The sequence below is a fragment of the Oryx dammah genome, unplaced genomic scaffold (genome assembly GCF_014754425.2).
Source record: "Oryx dammah isolate SB20612 unplaced genomic scaffold, SCBI_Odam_1.1 HiC_scaffold_18, whole genome shotgun sequence".
Taxonomy (NCBI): Eukaryota; Metazoa; Chordata; class Mammalia; order Artiodactyla; family Bovidae; genus Oryx; species Oryx dammah.
Genome location: NW_024070202.1, coordinates 34026335 through 34044403, shown reverse-complemented (window position 1 = coordinate 34044403; position 18069 = coordinate 34026335). Strand labels below are relative to the sequence as shown.

At 40.0% G+C, this 18069-nt stretch overlaps 1 protein-coding gene across 1 annotated transcript in view; it reads left to right on the top strand.

The window, feature by feature from the left end:
- The window catches only part of GRM3 (glutamate metabotropic receptor 3), a 242094-nt gene extending 224857 nt beyond the window's left edge, over positions 1-17237 (top strand). Inside the window, exons 5-6 of the mRNA XM_040260708.1 lie at positions 2565-2739; positions 16683-17237. Coding sequence (XP_040116642.1) covers positions 2565-2739; positions 16683-16756 — 249 coding nt within the window. The 3' untranslated portion in view covers positions 16757-17237. The remainder of the gene's footprint in view (positions 1-2564; positions 2740-16682) is intronic.
- The last annotated feature ends 832 nt before the right edge of the window (positions 17238-18069 follow it).

Genomic DNA, 18069 nt, shown 5'->3' with positions numbered 1-18069 from the left:
TTAATTTTGCAGCATAAACTGTGACCAAAATGCACCTTTAGTTTTGCCTCCCATTGTTCCCTTAGTAGTGAGTGAGAGTAATCACCCCCCCAGCCCTGGATGGAAATCCCAGTGGATAGAACACACACACAGGGTGTTCACCATGTAAGGCACCATGTTAGTGTTGGGACAGAACAGCAGGTGACAATGCTCAAGAGGTCCACAACTTTGTGCGCCCTTGGGTAACGTAAGGTCCTACAGTAACTTTCAGTGGGAAAGAGTCTATTAGGAAATTCAAATGCCTTGCCCATGTAATTATCAAAACCATATCATGATGTAACATTCAGTCTTATTTTCTCCTGCAGTCTGGCCTGCCTTCGAGCTGTACCAGTCAGTCTCCCCTGTCTCCCAGCTCACAGTCCCGAGTCCACCAGTTGCTTTCCCCTCAGCTCTGGTTAAAGACTAATAAGGAAGAAGTAGGACAGTTGTTAGGCAACAGATGGCTTTATGATCTCTGAGTCCCCAGTGGCTAAAGACACATCCTTGGGATAATCGGGAAGACGATTAAAGGATGTTTTCATGTGGTTATCAGAAATTTCCTGCTGGTTTTTTTTTTTTTTTCCCTTGCAGGTCCTTGAGTGAGTTGGCTGGCAATTTTCTACTCTAAGTTGTCACGCTTAGGCCCAGAACATCCAGCTGTTCCCCCTGGGAAGGACTCCAGGCCCCTCCACGTGGGCCTTAGATTCCCCCCGATGGTTCTCTATCCCGTGGCTCCTCTTGTCCAGCATCCCATTCACCTAGCCTCTGCGTTGATCAATTCTTAAAGGGCTATTTCAACACATTCACAAGTCTTCTTGCTGTGGTACAAAAGTAACTGGCCATTTCTCACCTAGGAATCAGGCTCCCAGTCAGAGCATCTTCCCTCCCCAGAAAAAGCATCAGACCTTCTGTGAACGGCTACACCAATGCCCTTCTCTCTAGACTTTAAGTGAGGAGATGGGTACAATCCCCTATAGTAGAGAGGATGCGGAATTCACAGTACAGCTTTGTGCAAGCTCTTCTCACAAAAGCCTTTCTCCTCCTCACCTTGTAATGTCTTAAAATGTGTGATGAGTTTTAAATTTATAGAAGTGTTTTTAGAAAAGTTTTACAAAATGTGCACATTTGAACCTGTCTCACCCTCATGGGATAACTGATCCTTCTCAAACTAGCACCACAGTCAGATCCAAGACAGGAAGAACATGGTTTTAATAACATGTTTTATATATCTATGTAAAAAAAATTGTGCTAGTAATGGACTTGCTATGAATAACATAGTTATGATGATCAAGGCTTTTCCATCATGGAATTAGATAGTAGACTTTTCTGAGAAGTTAAAGGAGCCTGAAATCGGGGACCAAGGTAGAGAGCACTGGAGTGATTAGGGGAGCAGGAGCTTTAAGACAGTGAGGAGAGATTTGCTTTCAGCAATTAAAGTAAAACCAGATTCTGAAGAGTTATGAAACACATGTAACCTGATTTTTAAAAAATCAGAAACAGGAAGTAATCTTCTAAAACTATGTGGCTCTTCTAGTTAGTTGTTCAGTCTTCAGTTTTCCTTGATTATAGAAGAAGGTCGGATACTTTGGGGCATGAGAAATTATTGCTATCTGGTAATAGCATCGCCTGAAGAAAAAGGAAAAAGAACTCTAAAATGACTCTAGGATTTACCACAGCTACTCTGAGTAGAAACTGATAGAAGAAATAATTAATTGCCATTTTTCATACTAAGAGTGATTAAATATGTAGAATCTAATTTGGGATTTTCCAGAAAAAATCTATGGGAGCTGAAGCCAGGACAAATGAGAAGATCAGAGAAGATGAAGAGTGGTGGCAAGAGAATAAAAAGAGGAGATGATAAAACCTAATTCTGAGGCTTGCTTTCTGGGGAAGCAAAGGGATAAAGGGGAAATTCTTTCTTTGAAAGAAAGGGAAAACAAAGATGGGCTAGTGAGTATCTGATGTATCAAAATTCCAGAGAGATGCTAATGAAATGCTTAAGAGTAGGTACCTAGAAGAAAATTGACAGTGTCCCTCACTATTGAGTAAGGAAACCGAGAGCAGATAGGCAGCACTCCCAGCATGAAAGACAGACAGAAATATGAAACAGGATCAAATGTGTTCTTAATACAGTAACCTTAAACAAGCCACGTTGATTAACTCAAACCATCAGACATCGGGTCACTCCAGCACTTAGTACTGATATTTTACTACTTAAGATTCTGACTTCAGTGGTTCTGCAGAAGTATCTTTTATACAAACATAATGAAGAAAACAAACAAAACAAGAAAGCCCATGGGAAGTCTTGGCAAGCCTTGAGGAGCACCCATCACAAAGAGTGTTTGCTTACAAATCCTCAGCAATGGTTCCCTGTGGATCCCAGGCTCAGAAGATTCGATATAATTGCTGTATTGGTTTGCTAGAATAAGAACAGAACTATAGATGATCTGGTTTTTTCAGTTTGCTCTTTTTTTAGCATTCTCTTGAATTGACCACTGTATTGAATTTATAGTCAAGATACTTAACTAGGCAACCTTTTCTTATAGGTGCAGACAACGACCATGTGCATCTCGGTTAGCCTGAGTGGCTTTGTGGTCCTGGGATGTTTGTTTGCACCTAAGGTGCACATCATCCTGTTTCAACCCCAGAAGAATGTGGTCACGCACAGGCTGCACCTGAACAGGTTCAGTGTCAGTGGAACGGGGACCACATACTCTCAGTGTAAGTATGGCACTCGACACGGACCCCTTCAAACGTAGCACTGTGGTAGGGAGTAGGCTGGGAGGGGGAACAGAAGACATAGAAACAGACAACACATGTCCACCCCATAATCCATCTCAATTCCGTTTTAAAAGCTGCTGGTTAATCACTGTGTGTCAGGCGCTGTGCTGGCTGCTAACAAGGACAATGGAAGAGGGCAAGTTCCTGCATCCAGTCCAGCTGAGATGACAGATTTCAAATCCTCAACCACAACTGGGATTTTTAACGACGTTGTGGACTCAGAAAACCAAGCTTCTAGTCCAAACAGTTCAATAGTGAACCTTGAGCACATCACTTTACTGCTTCCTTCCTTAGGTGGTCTAGAGGGCTGGACTAGATTGGTGCTCTATAAAGTATGTTTTGTGTCACATAGATGCTGAAGGTGCTTCATAAAAATTAAAAGAGGAAGATAATCAAATAAGACAGAAAATCCAACAACCTAAATACCCACTTGGGAGTTTCAAAGTACCTCCTTGACATGAGCATGATAAAGGGTCTAAGAATCTCTACAGCAAGGGAACCTGTTTCATTCTATTATTTACAGTTTCTTAAAAGTATCTGACCACAAGAAAACTAACTCACATCCTATGGAATACACCTTGGAAAATTTGGACTAGATCTACCTCCTATTACAAAGACACAATGTTTTTTCAGCTAACAACCAGCTGAGAAGGCAGTGTGAACTGAAAGATACCAGGATAACTCCCAATCAGAATTCTCTCTCCTCTTGCCCTGAAAGTATCTGAAACTATCCTTAGAGAAGCATTTAATTCTTTAGAGTCATCCAAAGCACAAATGTACCTAAAGGGGACAACCTTTTAAGCCATTTTCAGCTAATCTGTGGTATGAAGTAGGAGAAATTCACTGACAGAAGGATGAAGAAGGGGAAGTGTGGGGGAGAAGGGCAGAAAGTGACAGAGACAAATGACTACTTCACAATTTTGCCCCAAGCCGATTAGAAAGAAAACTTCAAAATAGCTCAGCGTCACAGAGTGAGCAATCGCATTAGTGCCCCAGTTTCTTCAACAACATACAGAATTTTACAGTGCAGTCCCTTCCCTAGCAAACAAAGGGAAGACTGAGAGCTGCCAGCACCTCTCAGGGATGCGCTGAGTATACCACTCCTCCCCAGTCTCAGCTGCTATAGAGATGGACACCTTATTTATTTTCAGCTCAACTTCCAAGTGTCACAATGGCTGAGTGTCTGGACCTGGTAAAACCTGTGACATCATTTTCCTGTGTCCGACTCTTTGTGACCCCATCGACTATACAGCCCAGGCTCCTCTGTCCATGGGATTTTGCAGGTGATAATACAGGAGTGGGTAGCCATTCCCTTCTCCAGAGGATCTTCCCAATTCAGGGATTAAACCTGGGTCTCCTGCATTGCAGGCAGAGTCCTTACTGTCTGAGCCACAAAGAAAGCTGCTTATTTCTTGAGCAAACAAATCTGTCTAGCAGCCAAACTATAACAGCTAATCCAGACAAGAAAAAGCTGGCATATAACTAATAATAATAGCTAATAAAAACAAAAACAGTAATGGAGCTAAGAGGAACTATCATTTATTGTTTCCTTTGTGCTAGGCATTGTGCTAAATACTTCATACATGTGTGCACGCATGATATAGCTTATTTAATGCTCACAACTCTAGGAGATAAAGAAACCTACCCAAGGTCACACATATTGAAAATGGCAGAACCAGAACTTAGAGACAGTTTCTCCGATTTCCAAACCAGGACACCACACCACTGCATGCTGCTACTTCAAACAGGAAACTTCCCATGGACAAGGTACTTTCAAGGGAAAACTAGGTACTTTCAAGGAAAATTTCCCATGGACAAGGCTTTCAAGGGAAAACAAAAGAAAGGTTACCCTAGGCTGTGCAGCATGATTTACCTCTGGTGAAAAGAGTCTTGTTGAAAGCTTAGAACTCTTGGTTGTTATTAAAACAAGTTATCAAAATCCCCAAGTCTTTCACAGACATTTTTCAAATCTCATACATCCAAACCTCAGTAATTTAGATTGGTGGCATTTTCTGATGCATAGTCTAGGAATTAATAAATTTCTGAAAAGGTAACAAAGGCACTTTACCCAATCAAGTCTCTCCTTAGAATTTCAGAAACATCCATTGACACAGAAACAATGGGATGCAGCTGCCACGGACATGCTCTGGCTGTCACTGTGTCTAATCTGCTAGCGGCCCAGCCAATACTTCAACACAGACGTCTACCAGCCCAGCAGTTTAGCACTGTTTTGTTACTCAGTGAAATTTCATTTTTTATCTTTTAAAAAGTCTAAATTTAGACCTCATTTTCCCCATGACTTTCCTCTAATTAATCCGAATTAATTAAGTGGCATGAAAGTAACAAATGAGATAAATTTTGACTTCCCTAGGGGCTCAGACGGTAAAGCGTCTGCCTATAATGTGGGATACCCAAGTTCAATCCCTGGGTCAGGAAGATCTCCTGGAGAAGGAAATGGCAACCCACTCCAGTATTCTTGCCTGGAAAATCCCATGGACGGAGGAACCTGGTAGGCTACAGTCCCTGGGGTCGCAAAGAGTCAGACACGACTGAGCGACTTCGCTTTCTTTCTAAAGTAACAAAGTGAAGTTCTTTTGTCATGTTTCTAGGCAATTTCAAAGTGCATCAGTAACAAATCCATTGATTTTTTACTTATAATTGTTTTTTAAATATAAATTTATTTATTTTAATTGGAGGTTAATTACTTTACAGTATTGTATTGGTTTTGCCATACATCATAATTCTTTATCTTTTACTCACAATAGTTTTATATTTGTGGGCTCATTTTATCCCATGAATACTGGATATCACAAGTTCTGTTTTATAGCAAGAAAATAAGAGACGTTACTTCTCAAGGATACATAAGGATTCAAGTATTGACAAAGGATTTTCTGATTTGTGATTAGTATCCTTCCCATTTTAATACATTGGAACCATTGCCATGAAATTCATTTAATCATTAAATGCTTGAATGCCTTCTATGCACCAGAAATTTCTAAGCACCTGTTGTACACAATGAATAGGATAGAATCCCTGGTCCCAGGAAGCTTAGTGTCTAGGGCATTGTTTTTCATGCTATAGAGTGTAATCCATGAATGAGTCATGAAATTGATTTAGTAGCTTTGACCAGCATTTTTTAAAAGTTATCTTAGAGTGCATCACATGTAATAGGGTAAATAGCATTTCATGAAGTTTGCTCGTTTATATATGGATACCAGGTTCAGGTAAAACATTTATTTCTATGAATTTCCATCAGAAAAATTTGAAAGCCATTGATCTATGGAATCTAGTTATAAGTATAAACATGCTACTGACCCACTTTGGTGAAAATTTGAGCAATTGGTTTAACATCTCAGTGCCTGTTTCCTCCATTATAGATTCAGTTCAAGTAATATTCATTTCACTCCTAAATACTGGGAAGTATATTTTTTAAGTAATCAAGAAAAATCCTTAAACTGTTCTGAGTTCATTAAGTAAAGCATATGTTTTTCTTAAGTTGTACATAATTTATATTCTTCTGGTGAGTATTTGCAAGCATGTTATTCCATTGGGTTATTGCTACCAATATTGCTGCTGACTTTCTGACTTACTTCCTTCAGAGGTAAAAATGAAAACCTCATGTATGGATGAGAGTCAGCTGGCATAGCAACAAAGTTACCCCCACAGAGACACATTTAGTTATCTATTCCCACATAACAAACTTCCCCCAAAATTTAGTGGTTGAAAAGAAAGCACTTTTATTATGTCTCTTGGTTTTGTGGGTCAGGAATTCAGGCAGGGCTGGACTGAGCAGTCCGTCTCCCCTACGAGGGCTTTACTGGGGTCCTTCTGTGCTGAGACTGAGCTAATCTGGAGAGAACACAGAGGTTTACTCCCTCATATGGCAGCTTGGTGGAACCTGCTCATGTGGGACCTGGAGAGCATGACAGACGCTACCCTAATTCAAGGGGAGGGATGAAGTCCCCACTTCTCAGAGAATGTGTGGCCATTCCCATCACGCTACCCTCTCCAAATCCTAAACCCATCCAGTACTGCACTCTTAGCGGAGATTAAGTGACGTGACACCCACAATACCTAGAACTCACCTTGACTGAAAGGTGCAGCCACATTAACTCCCAGTTAATTCTCTGGCAAGAGAATAGCAGATACCCCATCCCTCTACTTTCGAGTGTAAGTGAGCTCCCTGACAGCCACTAAGGTAGGTTGCTAGTAGAAACAGTATCAGTTATTGGGTTTTAAAAGCTGGGCAGTTGTTCCAAAAAGATACAAAAGAATGGCCAAACTCAGAAGCAGGCATGGAAGAAAGAACATGGTTTAAGGACATCCTGGAAAATCCACAATCTGAGAAATGTTTACATATTACTGTATATAAGAGAGAACAATTTTAGTTGCATCTGATTAACTATATACAGAATAATAAAAATAAAGGAAACAGTAACTTTTTTCCACTAAATGTGCCCATAGGCTAAGTGTTCCCAATATTTATGTATTAAAAAAAAAATGTTTGAAATGGAAATTCCCAGATCCTGTCTCCAGACCCTTTGTATCATGGATTCTTGGTAAAGGCCAGAAATCTGGTCCATAATAGATACTCCAGCTGGTTCAATAGAAATGGTGCAAGGAAAACATTTTGAGGACCTCAGCTGAAGGCAACCTGTCTACTTCATCCACTGCGATCAGTGAAGAGCAGGGAGCATCACTTATATGACTCTCAAAGAGGAAGGAGGCCCTGGGTTCAGAGAAGGAGAGCTGTTTTGAAGTTCTGTCCTTTGCTTCGTGATGCCAAGAGCTACATCTCAGCAAAGTTATTTCCCCACCACCCTCAGAACACTCAAGGGAAGGTATTTCTTTCATAGAAGCATCAGGCCCCTTGAAAAAAACACATTTACTAAAGGTGAAGGTGGGAATAGACATCCGATAGCAGTAGAACTCAGAGACCCTGATATCCTAAACTCATACTTGTAATGCTGTTCCCACACCCACACACATAAGCAAACAGCCTTCATATTTGGAAGAGGGAAAAAAAAAAAGGTCATTCTTTGTTTTGATCAGCTTTAGAAGCAAAGGATCTTCCCAGAGCTGATCCCCAAAGTAAGGCAATCAAGAACGTATGCTGAGAATCTTAATATCTGCAAATTTAATGATTTTTTAAAAATAAAAGCCTTCCCTTTCCCATTTCACCGGCAGTGTCTTGTTCTACCAGCGTGGGTGTACAGAGTAAGGGAATGGCATCATTCTGAGGGAGACAAGCTGGGTGAGCATGTGAGGTTTCACACCATAAAATCCTATAGGGCCTGTGCAGGTTAGAATATTGTTGACACTAGTATGCGTTTGCATCAGCATAGACTGAGGGGAGAAGCGAGAAATGGAGTGTGCCCAATAGTCTTCAGAGCTATTATGTACCCAGACATGGTCCCACAGGGACCTTGCTCATGGTGATCATTCAAATATATGTATGTCATTATCATTAAGATCAGCCAAGAGGCTTCTGCTAACTAATGATGCCCAGATTTGGGTCCCAGAAGAGCCATGGGCATATGGAGATTGATTTTTTTCTGCCAAAACCCTACTCAGAAAGTTACTTGTTTAGGTGGTAATGTGTGAACAGCTCAATTAATAGAATTATTCATTATTACTAAGAATTTTCACATTATAAAAAGAAAGCAGTAGTCTAAAAAGATAAAGGGAGGGACTTCCCTGGCAGTCCGGTGGTTAAGACTTCACCTTCCAAGGCAGAGGGGGCAGGTTCAATCCCGGGTTTGGGAGCTAATATCCCATATGCCTCAGGGACAAAAAAAAAAAACAAAACAAAAGTGATATTGTAACAAATTCAATAAAGACTTTTTAAAAATGGCCCACATCAAACAAAAATCTTTTAATAAAATAAAATGGTAAAGGGAACAGTCTTCTAGCATCACAGCATAATGTGCCATGGATCTATACCAACAGAAAGTAACTGCATGAGGGCCAGATTTTGTACTTATCAGTGGTCAAGCTTTGAAGATACCCCAGTTGGCGGGGGCAAGCCACTGTTCAACTCTGAATAGCACTTTATAAAAGAAAATAAAGCACATAATACCAAGCTTCTTCTCTACACTGATAGTTCAGAAAAACAGTATAACATACCTGTACTTTACAGTTCAGGGAGTCTCATGATGACTGGCCAGCAAACTAGGAAGTTATTTGGCAACCCACACTGAAGTGAAGGTCTTCTTTGCCACAGGCATAAGTATATTATAAACATAAATCCTCTCTGACCAATGTATGAAGAGCTTAGAGTTTTCAGCAAGTTAAGCCATTTGCTTCAGGCAGAATACACCTAGTGCATCCAAATCAGATAGATGTCAATCCATTTTCCCTTAAGAAAGCCAAGTCCACAGCACTCCTGAAAACCACTTTCTATTGCCTTTTTCTCCCTCATTGAGGAAGGAAGGATAGTCTCCAGCTATAACAGGTAACCCCACATACATCAGGGAACTGAGGTTTAATACCTCTCCTTTTATTTGACATTTCCATCTACTTGTCTCACAACCACTTTTACACAGGCTTTAAATCATTTTCTCTTTACTTCTACTATCTTCCTAGGTTTTCCCCCAAGTAACTATAGCCCACCTCCTTTAATACAGAGACTGGAGCTGCAAGGGGTGACATGGACCATTTATTCTAACAAACACATTTGTAGATGAGAAAACCAAGGTCCCATCTATTAGGTACTTGATGGAATTTGATAACTGAAGTCATAGATAAAACTCTCAAAAGCTTCCCTGTGGCTCCTCTGGACTCTCTGGAGTTTCTACCTCAGTTCAGTTACAGAAGTCATCTCAGAGACCATTCTGACAGTGAGAAAATCTTAGCATCTGCAAATTCAGTGATTTCTTTTTTTAAGTTCAAAGCTTTCTCTTAAGCATGGCACATGACGTCATCTTGTTCTAGCAGCATGGGTGCAGACTTGTGTTTTTCTCAAAAACCCATAGCAACGAGTTCAGCACCATAAATCATGTCTCTCTGAAAGCCCTGTGACCCCCACACCCTGGCTGCACACAGACAAGGTGACGTATTCCAAAAGGGCTACCCACAAAGTTTCTTTGGAAACGTAATTTGACGAAGACAAAGGAATATAGTTAATGGTGACCCTCTCTAATTGTCTATGTCAAAGATGTAATTTCTCCCATTAACATAGTTTTTTAAAAGCCTCACTTTCTTGAATTAAATTACGTTGTATAGTTTCTCTTCTGTATTGTATATTAGAATGGAACATAAACACAGGAGTTCAAAGAAAGTTCCTAAACCAGAGAGTTTAGCATTGTATCAGAGATACTTATAGTCATATGCATTTCCATGTAACCCCAAATTTATTAACGCCTTTAAGAACAGGGTACCATGTTCAGAACTATGCATATATGTCAATAAAAAAGAAAATATGTATTTAATCAAATACTGTCCATACACTGATCTCAGATGATCAATACCTTAAAACAAAGCAAAGGATCTAACATCAATTTATTATATCCTATTTCATCTACTTCTTTTACATTTTAAGGGAAATTCTCTAGAGAACATCCATAAGTGGAGATATCTGTATGCCTGTAGCAGGAAAACGCCTACTCATATGGAAAAAAATTTTTTAACATTTCTACCTCACCTGGAGTAATTGCAAAGGCTTTGGGAAAGGAAACACTAACCAAGTAAATGTGACCAATTTGATGGATAATACACACTTTGATTAAAGAAACTTTGTGTCCAAGCTCAGCTCTAGGCACTGTGGTCAAGGATGAAATGGACAAACTGTATACTCATGATGCTTGCATTCTCATCAAGCAAGGTGGGGCACAGAGAAACCAATACTCCATAATAACTCAGGTGTTGGTTGATAAGCAACGTGTAGAAAATAATAGGAAACACAGGCAAATGAGGCAGATGGGGAATAGAATGTGTTACTATTTTTATAAAATGGGAGGAAGTGATAAGGTGACGCTGAACAGAGTCATGAAGGAAATGAAAGAAGGGAGTTATGCTGATGTCTGGGGAAACATTCCACACATGGGAAACAGCACGTGCAAAGGGTCAAAGAGGCAATGAGCCTATAGGTAAATGGTGAAAGGGAGAGGAGACGAGGACAAAGATGGAGCAGATCCTTTAGGATTCTGGAGGTCATTAGAAGGACTTTTACTTTTCTACTGAAAGAACTGGGAAAACACTCAAAGGGTTTCATCAGAAGTGGCAAGACCCGACTTGTAAAGCATTGTTTTATCTGTGTGGGCAGAATAAAAGACAGGGAGCAGGCAGAGACCTACCTCATTTAGCAGGCTGCTGCCTAGCCCAGATGATGACTTAAATCAGGGTGGTAGTGATGGAAGACAATACAGTGTGCAGATGCTGGGGGTAACTGGAAGACGAGGCTATCAGGATCAGCTTCAAGAAAGAAGGACTAATACCTGCCATTATTTTAATAGAGTTTAACACTTTCAGCTTTCGACTTGGATCCCTAGATGTAGTAGCATTTACAGCTCCTATTCGTTGTTTGAATTAATGGTTGTAAATGAGTTTCTGATCCTAGCCTGAGAACACATTTGGATAGAAAAGAGGAAAAACAAAAGCAAAACATGCCTTTTGATGGACGTGAATGGTACTTCTGTGGTCAACTGTTTAGCAACTAAGAAGAGGGGAGAAGAACAAAAAAGTAGAAAAGTACAAAAACTTGAGTATTTTTATTTAGAGAATATTGTGCATTCAACTTTGGCATTTCTTGGGGGAAGGAAGAGAAGATAAAGGAACATAATTGGAAAGAAAACATGACAGCATTATGTGGAAAAATGGACTGAGGTATTAAGTTGAAGATCAAGTGGAATTTCTCTTGATGAGGTAATTAAGTTGTATCATGGGTTCTATTTTCTCTTTCCATGAATCTTGTCTCATAAGAAATGAATCACTAAATGAAGCAATCTTTGCTTTCTTAAGTTCTAACTCCACATTTGGAAACTAACTCTTGAGTTTATAGAAAATAATTTCCTCTTCAAACTACTGGTAACAGTTGAAGACATTTTGGTCATAAAGGGAAAGTTAAATTATTAATAACAGATTCTCTGTCTCCTACTGAGAAATCTCAACATAGCAAGGCTACCAAATGGTTGGCTAGCAGTGTCACATCTGCCCAGACAACATTATCAACACTTGCACTTCTTTTGAAATGGGACCAAGGGGCCCTAGCACAAGTAAATGAAGGTGAAGAGTAAAACAAACACAGGTCCAATAACAAAGCAGGAGGACAAGGCAACAGATAGTGGATGGAAATTGTATTCCTTGACCATAGCAGTAAAATCTCTAAACAAGCAGATACACTGGGAGAAATTATTCGGGGTCACTGGGAGCAAGGAAATGGAACAGATGGAAACAGACTGGAATGTCTGTTCTATTTAAATGTTTATTTTTTTTTTCTAAGTCTGACGTATTACACAGAGTAACACACTGATTCTCAGGAATCAAGTCTCAGCCATTGAACTAACTAACAGATTTGGCATCCATAAGAATCTATTGAATAAATACGTTTGGCATTGATTGAGAGCCCAGTTACTCAGAAAAATTGGGTCATTTTCTCCAAAGCCTGGCCAGTCCCTGCATTACTGGTACAAGAAAAATGGATTTCATGGTGGCTAGACAAAGCTGCCACTTGGCTGAATTGATCTCTAAGACTTCGCCAACGTTTGTGAAGCAAAACATGCCTTTTGATGGACGTGAATGGTCCTTCTGTGGTCAGCTGTGGAACTTATTAAGTCGTTTTCAGCTTTCTTGAGTTTTCACTTTAAATAGCAAAAAGTACCATGTTAACCTAGAGTAACAGCTGCTACTCACCCCTACTCCCAGGAAAGCCAAAAATAAGCCTGCACACTTCTTATTTCTTACAGAAAGGACAATTACAGAAATCTGCCTAACCGCACTTAATAAAATAGGCTAAACTTATGCCATTAAAAATCTGGTGAGAATTTCATTAGAATCGTAGAAAAGCTCATCCTAAACACACACACACGAAAATGACAGTACTTTCCTCTTCCACATATTTTACTACCTTGGGGAATAACAGATGGACTAATACAGGAGGCATATGTAAAATATTTATGAAAGGCAAAGTAATTGTGATGGTAAACTCATAAAACAGTAATTTCTTCTGCTATATTCAGCAGCATGTACAAAAATGAGAATGTCTTTTACATAATAGAAAATGCACTGACAAAAGCTACAGATGAAACAGTAAAAGAAAAGCAGAAAAATACAAGTTACAATCCCCTTTGATACACTAGAAAGTGTTTAGGAAAAAAATAAAACTGCAGTGTCTTGTGGGTTTTTTGCTGTTGTTATTCCTTGCAAGAAGACCTTGAATTTGCACTACTTCCTCTCAAATAGTTTAGACATTCTATCATAAGGTGTTCCCTTTAAAGTCCCTATGAAGCAGGTAGATAATTTCAGGTTACTCTGTAACGTTCCATGATGACGTTCACATGGTGTTTGGCAGATTATGTGACACGGATAGTCTGAGAATTTTCCATGGGCCTACCTTTGCAGCCCATGTACTTCTTACCTACATGGTCAAAATATACCCGATTTTTAAGAAATTAAAATGCAGTGAGCAAGCAGGTCATAAGTGCACACTTAAGACAGCATTCATCAAATTCCACAATCGTATGGGGAACATTGGAGTAGGTTTCTGATACCATCTTTAGAAATGCAGGTAGAAGGGATTAGACGAGTTCAAGATGGGCAGCAAGGAGCACTAACACACTAATCCCTGGTTATGCTAGACGTGCCCTTATGACACATCATTCCTTTTCAATCTCTGAAAATGAGAATCCTGCACAGAAATAACAAAACTTGATCCTGGAAAAGATGAAGAGCTTAGTCAAAATGTCAAAGGCAGTACTGCCATGGGATGCTCACAGCCCAGCCAGTTCTCTGCAAGCACAGTTGATGCCACCGTGCGACTTGAGGAGAAAGGCCAACTCGTTCCAAAATAAGGCCACTCACAAGCCTCACATTTGCTGTCATTTCTTCAGGATAATAAATTATTTCCCCTGTTGAAATTTCCATTGGCTCCACCGTTTTTTGAAAGGCAACCATTCAAACAATCATTCAAAAAAGTATTTATACAGTGTCTGTTCCATGACCAGCAAGATGAATAAAATAATGAAAAAGACAGAGCCCCAGCATACTTTCTAGTCAAGAGTGTAAGACTTAAGATGCTAAGGGGGAAAAAAAAAGGCAAGGGAAAAATTCAGTTTTAAGACTGGGTAACATGACAGAGAGTAACTGGTTGGTTACTTTAGACTGGATGGCTGGAAGGCCTTTTTCCAGAGGATGACATTTCACATGTGGATGACAAGAAGGAGCCAGATATGTGATTAAGAGAGGAAATAATATTCCTGGTAGAAGCAACAGCTATTTCAAAAGGCCAGAAATTGAGAAACATATTCTGTATTAGAGAACAAAATCCAAAGGGGATGGGGGTCGGAGGAGGAGAGAATTAGGTGAATTCAGAAAGCTAAGCAGTGTCTAAATCGTGCTGAGATTTATAAACCAGAGTTAGGAGAGCACAGAGGCACCACGGGAGGTGTGTACATAGGTGACTTACATTTACAAATACGCTGGCTGCTGTTCAGAAAAGCACTGCAGGGAAGCAAGGACGGACACAGATAGCCCAGTGGTACAGCTGTTACAGTAGCCAAGAGAGAGAGAGAGCTGGCCTGGCCCAGGGCACTGGATGCAAACAGACAAGTAGCTGGAGGTAGAGACACAGTTGATGGGACCTGAGGATAGGTTTGACATGGGAGGAGAGAGAAAAAAGGAAGGAAGTGTAAATGTTAGACTTTTGGTTTGGATAACTGGCCAGATGGTGAGACCATTCACTGAGAAAAGGAAGACTAAACAGGGACAGGTCAAGAAATCAAAATTATGTGTTGGCCACTTGATTCTGAAATGTCTATTAAACAGCCACATGGAGATGCCAAGTAGACAGGTGAACACAAGGAAGCTGTAGAGAAAGTGCACACTGAGTGGCCGGGGGCACTCCCCTGGGTTTCCAGGGAACGGTGGTTTGAACTTCATTTCACCTTGTTCTTTCTCTTGCCTTACCTAGCTTTGATGAAGCAAGAATCAGATAAAGTATATGAAGAAGCTTTGCAAAGAATAAATTAATGCCATCGTATTTGTAATTATTATCATGTATCACCTTCCATTAAATATTTATCTGGTACACACTGTGTCTTCACCATGGAAGTTCCAGGAAATGTAGATTATGCCATCCCTGTCCCCTGGGATATTGTAGCTTCTAGTGGGATCACATGGTAAAGAAAAGTGAGCCTCATTCTAAAAATGATAAAAGGGAAGAATCTCCAAAAGAGTTAGCATGTCACATGACTCCTCTGTAACCTTAGGCAACCACACAGACTTGACTTTCTTATTTTCTCACACACTAAGACAAATAGCACAGAACTGAGAGGCTGGAGTTTCCCTAGCAGGGTGTCTGCTGAAAGACTTCCAGTGCTCCAACTCTGGTGAATGTTCCCACACTGAATGCCACATAGTAGCAAATTTCACAATTAGCTTCTCCTCCACGTTTAAAGACATTCCTATGAAAAATGCAGTTTCATGTGGCAAGAATATCTCCACTATGATAGTGAACATGAGGAGAAGGAATTGGCAGCCCACTCCAGTGTTCTTGCCTAGAGAATCCCAGGGACGGGGGAGCCTGTTGGGCTGCCGTCTATGGGGTCGCACAGAGTCGGACACGACTAAGAGACTGAACTGAACTGAACTGAAGCAACTTAGCAGCAGCAGCAGCAGCAGTGAACGTGAACACTCTAGCATGAAGTTAGTTTATTTGATTATTAACTGAGAGGGCTATGTCTTTAAAGAATGGGACAGCTGACTGGGCAGCTTGACCTGGGCTGTGGTCAGGTAGCCAAGGAGATCAGCTCCTCTAGGTCAGAGCACACCAGATGGACAGACCAAGGACAGGATGTCAGCAGTTCCGAAAGGTAATGTGAGGCCATTGCTAACTGATTCTCTTGGCCATGTTGTTTCATCCCATGGAGGATGGGGGGTACTTGCTTTTGTTCTCATTCAGTAAAAGGAAAAAGCTTTCAGGGAGACATAAATATAACTTAGCTGTCTTTATATTTCTCACACAAAAAATGTTCAAGTTCAGCTAGGAATTTCATCTAGGAAAATGATGACCCATAAAAAGAATGAATATTTGTACCCATATTATACTCACACCCTGACATAGTCATCATTATTGTCACTAATGAGAGCATCATCCCTTTGAAATGCCTTTCTTTCTACAAACTGTTATGAAATTGAAGTTCTTACAACTCAGCTCTCACTAGAATTATCACTGAGGTTATCCACCTGAAGAATGAAAACACGTGAAACTATTCTCAAAGGCAGTGGGTTCACAGATGACTCTCGGGTCTACAGAGTCATCCTGTCCATAGAGAACAAAATTAATGAAGGTATTGAAAATAATAATTAATTTAACAATCTAAGTATATTGCCATGAGTATTCAATTTTATGCACTGTATTTTAACCAGTTTGGAAATTACCAAAGTTAATTTTAAACCCACAAGTGACTTCTTTCAACAGTGGTTATGCTTATCAACTCTTTCCAAGAGGTATGACATTAGTGGAGGCAAGATCTGGGATACACACTAATTTTGTGCAGAGCACATTTTGAAACTTGACCTGCTGCAGCATTAAATCACCTAGCATTTTCTAAAGCCAAGTTAAAAGGCGTTTTCCACTTAATTTTAACTAGTATCTAGGATTACCCGTGCCAGTAGCTCTATGGCCCCCTTGACTAATGCAGAATTTTCTGTCCTGCTCTGTTTTCCAGCCTCTGCCAGCACATACATGCCAACGGTGTGCAACGGCCGGGAAGTCCTCGACTCCACCACCTCATCTCTGTGATTGTGAATTGCAGTTCAGTTGTCGTGTTTTTAGGATATTAGATGAAAGTGCTCATGTGCAGCTCCAGAATGTGGAAACAGCAAAAGAATACCCCTAGTACCTTTTTTTAGAAACAGTACAATAAATTATTTTTAAGGACTGTACAGTATATAGTGATGTGCTAGAACTTTTTAGACTGGTTTTAGTGATTATTAATGATTCCTTAGAACCTGGAAATAACCCATTGTTTACAGAGCTGAGCACTGGTGACAGGGTCTGACAGGGTCAGTCTAATAGAAAATATGGTGGCAATATTAGATAACTTTTTTTCCTATGAAGTTTTTTGTAGGCCCTTGTTGTAACTAACTTAGGATGAGTTTCTATGTTGTATATTAAAGTTACATTATGTGTAACAGATTGTTTTTCTCAGCACAAAATCAAAAGCATCTGTATTAATGTAAAGATACTGAGAATAAAACCTTCAAGGTTTTCCAGCATGGTGGATAATGGCCTTGTTCTTATTTAATCATTCCAGGTAATTTGAATATGTTGATTTAGACCATTTCTATTTTATTGTTGGAGGAAATTATCTAACTATGCTTCTCTTTACATCTGTTAATAGATACACTGAACACAAGTTTTACCCTGTAAGAGAATTGTAAGCATGTCTAGACTTCTTCGTAGATCTTTGCAGATCACATGATCAGAATTTGACTGATGACACCATAAATATCAGGTTATTACAGTGGCCAGACAATAGTACCCTTATTGGTTTCTTTAAGCCACACCTGCAAGGCAGCCCAGAATTTGCCCGAATAGGTCTCTGAGGTGAGGAGAGAGTTCTTCCGTTCCTGTATTCCTCTGAATACCAAAACTGACCTGTCAGGGAAGGTTTGATGGCTTTCATTTCCCAAAACCACCTAAATTTCCAGCAAGGAGCCTGGAAAAGCATCTTATTCCACTGGAAAATCACTCTGGAGGTTCACGGCTGAATGAGGCAATGAAAATGCAGGATATCTTCTTTTCCAAAGTCCCAAGAACAGTGTTTAGGAGCACATAGACTTGTCACTAAACTTGAATATTTTACTAACCTAAATAAAGGAGCACACAGGGAAAGCACGGATAAGCTAAAATGGGGTAATTCTTACCAGTACTGCCCTATTTCTCCTGATAAGTCCTTGAGTCACAAATCATTTATTAATGTAGAAAAATCACTGAGAATCTAACTATCTGCTAGGTCCTGCACCAGATACCATGGACAGAGCATGTATTCATTTCCTGTAACTAATCTGACAACTTAACATGAACTCAGTGGCTTAAAACAACAAAAATTG